The sequence below is a fragment of the Electrona antarctica genome (assembly GCF_951216825.1).
Source record: "Electrona antarctica genome assembly, chromosome: 5".
NCBI classification, from domain to species: Eukaryota; Metazoa; Chordata; class Actinopteri; order Myctophiformes; family Myctophidae; genus Electrona; species Electrona antarctica.
Window position 1 is genome coordinate 5,660,596 of NC_136810.1, and position 13,008 is coordinate 5,673,603.

At 43.3% G+C, this 13,008-nt stretch overlaps 1 protein-coding gene across 3 annotated transcripts in view; it reads right to left on the bottom strand.

Annotated features, from left to right (window-relative positions):
* The window catches only part of LOC306923648 (neural-cadherin-like), a 424,677-nt gene that overhangs the window by 303,724 nt on the left and 107,945 nt on the right, over positions 1-13,008 (bottom strand). For all 3 annotated transcript variants that reach the window (XM_079501857.1, XM_079501859.1, XM_079501858.1), the window contains exon 4: positions 6,150-6,354. In XM_079501857.1, coding sequence (XP_079357983.1) covers positions 6,150-6,354 — 205 coding nt within the window. The remainder of the gene's footprint in view (positions 1-6,149; positions 6,355-13,008) is intronic.

A 13,008-nucleotide genomic window follows, 5' to 3' on the forward strand; every position in this document is an offset into this window, starting at 1 on the left:
TAAGTACCGGTATCTTCCGTATTGTTCAATAAAAGGCAAAGTTTAATCAGTTTTTGGCCATGTGCTTTCAACTATGCGCCCCTATCGGTTGGTGCATGTGGATACATTATAACTCTGATGAAATGGTCACCGATCGGATTAAAACGCTATTTATTGAGAAATGCTGAAGATACGGGTACTTGATGATGATGATGTCATCAAGATGTGTTTCACCGTGTTAATGATTTTTTTTCAGACCTCCAATTCTAGGAAACACAGAATGGGGGGACTTTTTTATTATTTCCACACAACAGCTCTAAGGTATATTAATGACATAGTAAAATACTGAAAATGAGAAGATTCCATATATACATAAACAATCTATTCATGATCTTCACAGGATCTGAACAAGATCTTCTTGATTTTCCTAAATCCATTAATTCAACTAATGATAACTTGAGACTGACTTTGGAGAACAATAAATCTGTAATTAACTTTCTTGACATAAAGATATCGCGGGGTGATAATGGCAATGTACACACATTGTACACATATTTTCATGTACATACAATCTTTAACCACGTGAAAACGCGTCAAGTGATTTTGCGTGGTTCTCGTTTTTTATTAATATGTTTAGATTCATTCGGTCACCAGCTCTGTTTAGATTTCTGAGCTTAAATTCGAACTACAATACCCACAAATCCTGTGTCACGTGACACACGTGTATGTTTTGCTGTGTAAGTTGCCCCCAGTGAACAGTGGTAGCAGAGCCGGGAAACCCGGGGAGAGGGTCGGAGAGAGATTTGGAAGCAGTAACAAAAAAAAAGAAGCTGAAAGCAGTAATATTTATTTGAGCGAGTTTTGTGGTAGTAATATGGCTGGGCTTAGAACCGGAGCGGGGACCACCTTGTCTTGAGCCGGCCGGATCACAGCCAGGTACCATTGTGTAGATTGTAAATGCAGGCTAGAGTGTAGAGTGTAAATGGCTTCCAACACAAAAACTAAACATTTTATCAACTCAGTTAATTTTTTTCCTGGAAGCAGACAAGTCAAGCTTTCTCTGAAGGTCTTTCGTTGTCACACATTCACAACAGCGAAATTTCAATAAATCATTCAAAAACGCCATTCTGCTATAGAGAACCCTATCAACTACATTGAAATGCCTTGGATCTGGCAAAGAGTTAAGAGACTGGCATCTAGTTCATATTTCCTGGGGATATGTGAGCAGTAGAGTACTATGCGGTGGTTAGATGAAGCTATCAGAGAAGATTTGGCCACAATATGAGTTTATATTGTTTTACCCAGACCGACTTAATATGAATATGAATATGAATATGAACCTCAGCTCAACTTGGCTAACTTTATATATGAGTGACAAAATCTGGTATGACTAATTTTTACACTGTTCCTCTGTGCGTGTGTGTGTGTATGTGTGTATGTGTGTATGTGTGTATGTGTGTATGTGCGTGCGTGCGTGCGTGCGTGCGTGCGTGCGTGCGTGCATGTGTGCGTGCATGTGCCATGTGTGTGTCTGTCTATCTATCTATCCATGCATTTCACTTCATCTCTGATCCATACAGACTCACATCATGAGTGTAAATTCACTGTAACTGACAGTATAGATGCAACCAGGCGGATCCATCTGGTTCCATTCCTACTGTCAGCGTTAAGAATGTCTTTATTTAACCCAGTGAATCTCAACCTGTGGTACGTGTGGAGTACCACTACGGTGGTACTAGAGCTCCCCTCTGGTGGTACTACTGCAGTACAAGGTAGTTCTATATGGTACTAGAGCTGCCCTCTGGTGGTACTACTACAGTACAAGGTAGTTCTGGTGGTACTACTACAGTACAAGGTAGTTCTATATGGTACTAGAGCTCCCCTCTGGTGGTACTACTACAGTACAAGGTAGTTCTATATGGTACTAGAGCTCCCCTCTGGTGGTGCTACTACAGTACAAGGTAGTTCTATATGGTACTAGAGCTCCCCTCTGGTGGTACTACTACAGTACAAGGTAGTTCTATATGGTACTAGAGCTCCCCTCTGGTGGTACTACTACAGTACAAGGTAGTTCTATATGGTACTAGAGCTCCTCTCTGGTGGCACTACTACAGTACAAGGTAGTTCTATATGGTACTAGAGCTCCCCTCTGGTGGTACTACTACAGTACAAGGTAGTTCTATATGGTACTAGAGCTCCTCTCTGGTGGTACTACTACAGTACAAGGTAGTTCTATATGGTACTAGAGCTCCTCTCTGGTGGTACTACTACAGTACAAGGTAGTTCTATATGGTACTAGAGCTCCCCTCTGGTGGTACTACTACAGTACAAGGTAGTTCTATATGGTACTAGAGCTCCCCTCTGGTGGTACTACTACAGTACAAGGTAGTTCTATATGGTACTAGAGCTCCCCTCTGGTGGTGCTACTACAGTACAAGGTAGTTCTATATGGTACTACTACAGTACAAGGTAGTTCTATATGGTACTAGAGCTCCCCTCTGGTGGTACTACTACAGTACAAGGTAGTTCTATATGGTACTAGAGCTCCCCTCTGGTGGTACTACTACAGTACAAGGTAGTTCTATATGGTACTAGAGCTCCCCTCTGGTGGTACTACTACAGTACAAGGTAGTTCTATATGGTACTAGAGCTCCCCTCTGGTGGTACTACTACAGTACAAGGTAGTTCTATATGGTACTAGAGCTCCCCTCTGGTGGTACTACTACAGTACAAGGTAGTTCTATATGGTACTAGAGCTCCCCTCTGGTGGTACTACTACAGTACAAGGTAGTTCTATATGGTACTAGAGCTCCCCTCTGGTGGTACTACTACAGTACAAGGTAGTTCTATATGGTACTAGAGCTCCCCTCTGGTGGTGCTACTACAGTACAAGGTAGTTCTATATGGTACTAGAGCTCCTCTCTGGTGGTACTACTACAGTACAAGGTAGTTCTATATGGTACTAGAGCTCCCCTCTGGTGGTGCTACTACAGTACAAGGTAGTTCTATATGGTACTAGAGCTCCTCTCTGGTGGTACTACTACAGTACAAGGTAGTTCTATATGGTACTAGAGCTCCCCTCTGGTGGTACTACTACAGTACAAGGTAGTTCTGGTGGTACTAGAGCTCCCCTCTGGTGGTACTACTACAGTACAAGGTAGTTCTGGTGGTACTAGAGCTCCCCTCTGGTGGTGCTACTACAGTACAAGGTAGTTCTATATGGTACTAGAGCTCCCCTCTGGTGGTGCTACTACAGTACAAGGTAGTTCTATATGGTACTAGAGCTCCCCTCTGGTGGTACTACTACAGTACAAGGTAGTTCTATATGGTACTAGAGCTCCCCTCTGGTGGTGCTACTACAGTACAAGGTAGTTCTATATGGTACTAGAGCTCCCCTCTGGTGATACTACTACAGTACAAGGTAGTTCTATATGGTACTAGAGCTCCCCTCTGGTGGTACTACTACAGTACAAGGTAGTTCTATATGGTACTAGAGCTCCCCTCTGGTGGTATTACTACAGTACAAGGTAGTTCTATATGGTACTAGAGCTCCCCTCTGGTGGTACTACTACAGTACAAGGTAGTTCTATATGGTACTAGAGCTCCCCTCTGGTGGTGCTACTACAGTACAAGGTAGTTCTATATGGTACTAGAGCTCCCCTCTGGTGATACTACTACAGTACAAGGTAGTTCTATATGGTACTAGAGCTCCCCTCTGGTGGTACTACTACAGTACAAGGTAGTTCTATATGGTACTAGAGCTCCCCTCTGGTGGTATTACTACAGTACAAGGTAGTTCTATATGGTACTAGAGCTCCCCTCTGGTGGTACTACTACAGTACAAGGTAGTTCTTCTGACCAAGCAATTGGTTGAAATAGGCTCTCCAGCTGTGCTGAAATGAGCATGACAGCACTAGCTGCTAATAGAAGATTTGAGAACAGATAAACCACATTAGACAGAGTCAGTGGCCAATATATCGACAGTCTATACTAGACACTATTTGTAAGACAACAGAGGCTACAATCCACAAGTCCACCATTAGGATATTTCCAAACCAGAAACCCTGGATAAATAGGAATATCCGTGAGGCTCTGAAAAGGACAACAGCCACTCATAAGTCAGGGCTGGTGACGGGAAATAAGGATGCCTATAGAGCAGCATGTTATGACGTGCGGCGAGCAGTGAAGGATGCCAAAAAGCAGTATGGAGAAAAGGTGGATCTACAGTTACAACAGGGAGACTCTAGGAGTTTGTGGAAAGGGTTGAGGGAGATGAAAGACTATAAGGCACCTCCCCCCTCCTTGGAAAATGCTGACATGTCTCTGGCAAATGAACTAAACAACTTTTATGCACGCTTTGAGACCCCTGGTAACAGGCAGGTCAGTGCAGACAGAGCAGAGACAGTCAGAGAGGCAGAGGATAGCCCTCTCACAGTATCTGAGCATTCGGTGAGGAGGATGTTCAGCCCATGAAGGGTAATGCACCGGGGCCCAGCGCCCCCAAGGGGCCCATGAAGGGTGCAATGCACCGGGGCCCAGCGGCCCCAAGGGGCCCATGAAGGGTAATGCACCGGGGCCCAGCGGCCCCAAGGGGCCCATGAAGGGTAATGCACCGGGGCCCAGCGGCCCCAAGGGGCCCATGAAGGGTGCAATGCACCGGGGCCCAGCGCCTCCAAGGGGCCCATGAAGGGTAATGCACCGGGGCCCAGCGCCCCCAAGGGGCCCATGAAGGGTAATGCACCGGGGCCCAGCGCCCCCAAGGGGCCCATGAAGGGTGCAATGCACCGGGGCCCAGCGGCCCCAAGGGGCTCATGAAGGGGGGGAAGAAGAGTCAAGACGACAGTCAGTGAAAACCTGGTTTCAGGGACTATCGGTCGCAGGAAGAGTAACACAAAGGTTTCGTCAGTGATGTCATTGACTGACTGGTTTATAAACAGCTTCAAGTCCATACTACTTCCGTGTTGCATAACAGTGACATCACTGTCCACTCCTTGGTAGCTTTATTACCACAGCCGGCCGGCCCTTGTTTCAATGTGTGTGTTACTGTATTAATGCGCTGCCTGTCAGCAGCACAACATAGCTCAGCTGTATAGCCTATTTTGACACGTTCCGTCGCGCTAATGAAACACTATAGATGGGATTATTATGTCATGTCAGCACTATCATTAGTCCCAGGTAATGTAATCTGTCACTCTGCAAGTTTAACTAAAGTTTTTAAGTGGTGCAACCACTTCCTTAAGTGACTATGTGTGTGGGTGGGTGGCTGGCTGGCTGGCTGGCTGGCTGGCTGGGTGCGTCTGAGCACGAAAACAGCATGGTTGTTTTTCACCACCTGTGCGCAACCTAACACACACACAAACACACACGCACATATTAACTGTATATATGGTGATTTCGGGTGTGCCAGTACAGTACAGTGACAGTACAGTACAGTAGAGGGACCCCCACACGGTAACTCTGTCATTTCTCAACCGTTTCGGAATCGGGCCGGCACCCTGGGTGCGTTCCTGTGGGTCTGTATTTTAATGTATTTTACTATCAGATTGCCCCAAACCAATGACCCCCCTTCCCCCTACCCCCACAGCCACAAAACATTTGCACCGGGGCCCGTTGCCAGGTACTTTCGCCAGAGTTTGTTAAAGCAGCAGCAATATTGGCTTATTAGGAATGGAACAAAAGCAAAAAAAAAAATACTAATAAATGAAATGTCCCTTCTGTGTTAACTGTTACTGTGTATGGCTGAATAGGATGGGGACGGTCTACGCTCCTGTATTTAACCAATGTTGGGCGGGAACCCCTTTTGTTGTTAGCATTATGTTATGCTTTAGCTATTGAAAGATAGCAGATCTACAAGCTCATAGCGCGCCACCGAGTGGCGCGCTACGAGCTTGTAGGTCTGCTATTTTTGAAAAATCATTAAAATGTGGCGCAAATCATTGAATATATATTTCAGAGCGAACATTTTTAACTAAAATATTGGCTTCTGGGGGGTCCCTGGAACTACATATTTTGAGATGGGGGTCCGTGGCCCAATAGAGATAATTCTGGGGGTCCTTAACATGAAAAAGGTTGAGCACCACTGACATAGAAACATGGGTTTTTCAGAAAAAAATTAGGATTTAGAAGCCTTTTTTTTTATCAACCTCGTGATTTAATGGATGAAAACCAACCTCTATGGCAGTGCTCAGGCCACTGGGGTCCTCACTGGCCCTCACCATCAGCAGGTACCGCCTCTGGTCGCTCTCGTAGTCCAGAGCTCTGGTCAGGCTGATCTCTCCCGTCTCCGGCTGGATGCTGAACAGGCTGCTGGGATTGATCAGCAGGCTGTAGCCCAGGGACAGCTTCTGGAAGGAAATGGCAAACACCACCAGGAAGCTGCAGGAAACAGAGGAAAGATTTGATTGTCAGGGGCTGAAACCTCATATCTCCATATTTCAACTTTGTATGTTTTTTTTTTTTAATTATTATTATTTATTTATTTTTTTGGGGGGGGATTCAATTAATTCCCTACTGTGTCATACTACGGTAAATAGCCCATCTGAATTAGATTTTTGTCAAAGTGAAAGTGGTTAAACTAAACTTTTTTAATGAATAAAATGTACAGTAATTTTATCCAATCTGTATGGTAGAGTATTTCGCTGCAAGTGTAAAAGGGCCTTTAGATCCTGTGTCTAGGTGAGACATGACCTACTGTATGACACGATCCCGCTTCTGGTTTGACACAAATTTGGACCTGAAAGACTCAAGATTGAATTTATCCCTGAGCAAGCAGGCCGACTCTATTAGTTCAATCAAGAAATGTCAGCACTTGCGCAGAAGACCCGGGTTCAAATCCGGGGCAGAAGTGGAAAGTTACAGTTTGTCTGTGGGATTTATTAAACCAATGAAAAGCATTAACGGGAAAGGGCCTTTATGTGTGGAGTTTGCATGTTCTCCCCGTGTCCCCTAGGGCAGGTACCCTCACATGTTCTCCCCATGTCCCCTAGGGCAGGTACCCTCACATGTTCTCCCCGTGTCCCCTAGGGCAGGTACCCTCACATGTTCTCCCCGTGTCCCCTAGGGCAGGTACCCTCGCATGTTCTCCCCGTGTCCCCTAGGGCAGGTACCCTCACATGTTCTCCCCGTGTCCCCTAGGGCAGGTACCCTCACATGTTCTCCCCGTGTCCCCTAGGGCAGGTACCCTCGCATGTTCTCCCCGTGTCCCCTAGGGTAGGTACCCTCGCATGCAGTAATCCTGGTCTCTAAACTGCCTCCCCCTGGCCAGCTGGGGCGCCTGATGAAGGGGAAAGGAACTGGTTGGAATAACGTGTTCCTTCCACGCGCTACGTCCAACCAGGGAAACTCCCCCCTGTCAGGTGTAAAGGAGCAACTTGGACACTCAGGCATGAAGGAAGCATGAGTTCAAGTCCGTTGCTCTCCCCATGTCCCCCATATATGGGGACTAGGTTGGCGGAGGGTGTGTAGAGCCCAGGATCACATTAGATAATTGACACAGGGGTGAAAAATGGGTTACAAAAATCATGGGATAAAAAATATATTAAAAAAAGAAAAGCATTAACGAGAGCCTGTGACTAAATAATACGTTTTGGACATACAAGGTTTCCACCCGACAGCAAAGCAGTATTTGACACACGCCAGCACTGACTGATGATCGATCAAACCCCTCAAAGCAGAAATATTGGGCACTCGTCACTTCGTCAGTGCTCTGAAGCGTTTCTTTTCTTTATCCAGTCCAATATGTTCTGAATCCAAATTGAGCCGTTGTTGTTCTTTTGTCAATACTGTGCTAAAAGGGAATCACATGTGGCCTAAAATGCAGAGCCTAAAGGTGAAGCGATCCACTGTACACGCGCCCGGTCAATGCACTCCAACACTTTTCCCCAAATGTAGGATCCCTTTGTGTCGCAGACACATTATTATGAGTTGCAAGTAAATATCATGTTTTCTAACCTTTCCTACACAAAAGGAAAAACGTTCTTTTCGCCACAGGCTGTAAAAGAAAAGTGACATTTGCGTGACCTTTCGGTGATTGGCCGATTGACACCACGTGACCTTGTGCACTGGAAACCTCGTCCGCTGGAATACGCCTGTAGCCAGCAGGGTGAAACAGCAATCGATAAGCAACACATTCTGCGCAACACTCGGGTGCCTTTCACACCTAAAGTCCTGGTCGTATCAATAAGACAAATTGTTTCGTTTTTCATTAGGTCTGGTTTGTGTTCACACTGTCCTGTGTTAGCAACCACAATCTGTAAAAGAAAAATGACACGTGCTCGAACAGGCCTTTCTAGGGAAAATCACTTCATTGCAATATATAGTCACTGGAGGAAGTGGGGAGAAGGTCTGTGTTCATCTCCTGGGGAAGTGGAGATAATGTATTTTACTAGATGTGAGTTCCAAAGCCCTTGAAGCAGTAAGCTTGACTCCAAAAAATAATCCACATCCACATCGCTTGTAGAGTTTAACTTTTTACTTGACAAAAAGGTGTACAGAACAGTGATAGAAAAAAAGGTGTTCAAAAACGATTCTTAAATGTTCTAGTATGGTTTCTGAAGTGGCTTAATATTTTCCAAAGTGGGTCAAAAAGCTGTAGCTGCTCTCAGGCTTTGCAGCTCTGAACTAACTACAAACCTGCTGGACACAGCTGCTGATAATGCACCCTGAATTAACTGGCTTGCTGGCTTCTACTCCAATAGGCTGAATTCTTAAGTAAGGGATAATATCTGGCTAGGTGGTCATTGTCGGGAGATAATTCACCGACCTGAAGGTGAATTACATGGCTAACTAACATAAATTAATACATTGACCCAAAACACAACAAAAAAAGTATTCCATAAGTTCGTGCTGGCTGCGTCTGCCCAGCTGCATTGCTGCAGCACAGTCGGAAAACAAGGAAGTGAGTTGATCAAATAGAATCCATTTTTGGGTCCTGCTTCGTCTATTTCTCGCTCAAATGTTTTCAAAAACATTTTGAAGAGCAATGTTTAGCTGTAAATGACATTGTGTGTCACTAGTGTGTGTGTGTTTACATGGCTGTCATGTTGGAAACAGCAGTAAATCAAGCGGGGCGCAGCCGCGCAGCTGGTGCTCAGAGGGTTTGATTAGGCAGCGGTCTGTTATACAGCGGAGCGGTCATTATCGACACATAATTCACTGCTGAATTAAGCGATTGACCAATCAGAATCAAGCATTCAACCAAGCCATGTAATAATTGGCTCTATTAACTCAGTTAGACTTAAGCTGCACAAAATGTGTAATCAAGAAATGTGAGATGCACTATTCCTTTGACTTTGCTCAACAGGTAAACTCAATTAAAAGAAAAAAGATAAAACAGATTTGTCAGTCTGAAAATACAAAAAATAATAACAGCCTAATTTGCTATTTTCTTACAGATCTTGTATCCACATCGCCATCACCAGCCAGGAGAGATATTTTTCAAAACTCCACGCAAGTGTGGAATTTTTGGTATATGCTGTGAAGGGATACCAGAACAGGTCAACTACCTTGTAGATGAAGGCATGACTAGTGGCAAAGGGAGCAATTCAGTCATTAGCTATGTACACCACTTCTTCTGTAATTATGGGCTGGGAGAGACGGACGTGGATCTTCACTGTGACAACTGCTGTGGCCAGAATAAAAACAAGTTTGTCTTGTGGTATTGTGCCTGGCGCACGATACACAAACTGCATCATCAACTCAGGCTCCACTTTTTGATTGTAGGTCACACAAAATTTGCTCCTGAGTGCTACTTCGGTCAGTTCAAGAAGATCTTCCATAAGTCAGACGCCCACAAGAAACGACACAACGATGAAGAAGAGGTGAAGTTCCAACTGCTTCGTGACGTCAACGTCCTGCCACCAAAGCATGGATTTCCCACTCTACAACCAGCAGGACTGGACAGAGAGAGGCAGGCCTATCTGTACAAACACATCCGAGAGTTTTGTGAGGACTATGCCAAAGACACAACATGTCCTAAGCCACCACCCAGCCCACCATCACGCCCAACAAAGTCAAAGACACCAGCCAGATTGTAATAGGATGTTAATAGGATGTTATACCAGGAATTGTTTGCTGTGTTGTTTGCTGTGTGGATTGTAATGTTTGCTGTGATTTGATTTTTTATTAATTATTCCTGGTGTAATTATTGTATATATTGTGTGTGTATATATATAAGGTAAATGGCCTGAGTCACGTTATGTATTTCTACCTTAAATACTAGTCTAAGTACATTACAAAAATGTTTATTTAATAAACATTAAGGCCTCTTCATCCTTGCTTGTTTTGTTGGAACAATAGGGGTCGCTGTTTTACCGAATATTTGCCGTTGGGATTTCTCAGATTTGTTTGAGAAACGGATATTATTATTATGCTATTATGATTAACGTGAATGAAGCTTTACTTCATCAGAGTTACGCAAACTCCGTTTACTTCATGGGGCCAGTCTGTCTGTTAGTCTGTCAGTCAATGGCGGCTCTTCTACATAACCTTCTTTGTCCCTATTTGAAGGCCTCAAATAGGGACAACCGGAAGTTTACGGAATGCATTGCAGTCTATGGGCTCGTGCAAGTACATGAACCACGTGACCGGGCTGTTTTCTGCCCCCTCAATATCGCAACTCTTCTATAAGATGGCTCTCCGCATCAAGTGCATAATACTTGTTTATTTGGAGTGAACATGACATTGACGAGTAAATAATATTAACACGACTCCCGTCGATAAGTTATTTAGCCTGGACATTTCCGCATTTAGCTGAAAACGGGCTTAGTACTATTCGGCTAGCGGCAGGAGCTAACGGCTAACAGTCCAGGCCAGGCAGATGCAAAGATGCTGTCTACCGTTCTGTCAATGTAAGCGTTTGTATAGCTGTTGCAAAAGACACAAAGCTACAGAGCTACAAAGATGAACTGGTTTCAACTTCACCTACACAGATTCAAAGCTACAAATACGCTGTGTATCTTTGTTTTTGTTCCCCTCTATTGAGAACAAAGGGACGTTTAATAAAAACTGTGGTAACTGCATTATGTATTCAACTTTGACTACTATTTGAATCTACCCCAATAACATAATATAGGTGCTAAAACATTGACATTTTCCAGTTACTATAGTTACTTTGTAGATTTTGATAATTATTATAAAACATACATTAACCACTTCAACCTTATATGCATTAGTATGAATAGGGTAGTAGTACTTTAACTTAAGTAAATCAATTGGGTCATTTATAGTATAGGCCTAATACTTTTTTGAATTTGACAATTTTATAAAGGCTCATTTCCTTACTATACCCTGACCCAGAATTAATAACTATAGCTTCACTCTTGTTTTCGACTCAATACTGCCCCCGCCTGGGGGGGTAGAGTACCTCATTTTAGCAATGAAGAGGAAACAGCGCCCCCAAATGCCACTGACCGTGGAACTGCATCTTTGAAGACCAAATTCTCAGATTGCTGTATCTCTGCAAGACATTACTCTATAAGCCATATCTCAAAAACTAGTGTTTCAAACTGCACAACCAATATGTCAATTTGAAGCTATGATTCCCTGCTTTCATATGACATGATAAAAACAAAAAATCCAATGGCAGTCCTTCGATCAAATCTGGTCACAAATGTCCTTCAATATAGTACACACAATGAAATAACTCAAATACACTCAGACATTTTCTGTTCTAAATATGGCTCTCAAACTAGATACATGCACATTTCTGCAACTATTCTCTGTCTCTCGAAGAGTAAGTAAGTAAACGATTGCTGTAATGATTGTTGATATAATATAACAGTTAGATTATGTTATCGCAATCAAGTACAATTATAAGTTAGATTCTAACTTATAATTGTACTTGATTGCGTTAATATGAGAGATGAAAAGCGTTAGTCAGTGAACTCCACATCTTGTGCTAAAATATGTGTGTGAAGACAGCAACATTTTGTGCAACATTAATTCCTCTACATGTGTTCACATACTGTATAGAAAATACACAGAACCCTGTGGCAGTACAGTATGATTTATTCAAATTTCTTGTTTTCAAGAATCTTGAGATGTACATAAAAAATGCCCTCCCCCACATTTCTTTCCATAAATGTTGGAATTTTTTTCAAAGATAGTGCAAAATGCAAATAGCAGATCTATGAGTTCACAACACGTCACAATGGGAAGCATTGTGAGCTTTTAGATTTGATATTTTGCACTATTAATGAAATACGGTTACGCTCAAGTGATTCATTCATTTAACATAAAGGCCTGACGTCGAAATAAAAAAACGTTCGCTCTGAAAGAATATATATTCAAAGATTTGTGCCGCATTTTTACGATTTTTCAAAAATAGCAGACCTACAAGCTCATAGCGCGCCACTCGGTGGCGCGCTATGAGCTTGTAGATCTGCTATTTTTCAATAGCTAAAGTATAACATAATGCTTAGTTAAAACACCAAAAGGGGTTCCCGTCCAGAATGGGTTAAGTCTGGGTCCCTCATGGGAGACAACACATTTCTCTTCAGAGTTTTGCCATGCAGCCAGTGCTCTGTAATGTACTAATGTGAGGTTATTAACACTTTGATTGCTACAAGATCTCGACAGGCCTATTTGGATGTTGCTACCGTTTAACATTGCACAAAGGCCTTGTTCGGGGGCCCACAGCAAAATGTTCTCTTATAGCGAGAATCACACGCATACATCAAAAGAAAGCTGAACTTGTCCACTTCAATTTAAAAAATACATTTTGATTTTACCATGTTCCATTCTGGAGATATTGACCTTTTTGCAACACCTGCATTTGCCTGGAAGTGGTTATCTTGAACAGCGAGCAGAGTTATGGATGGTTTAAAGTCAGAGACATTGACAGGCAGATATAAAATTGAACCCAATAAATATCCTATACATCCTATACACCGAATGAAAGCCCTGAATGTGTACTTTTACGAGGAAAAGAGTAAACATTGATCCCATGTACAGTTAGACAGTAATTGGTTATTGAATGCAGCTTGTGCCCACCAGATAACTTCAGAGAAGACATGGACGTGAACTCCTCAA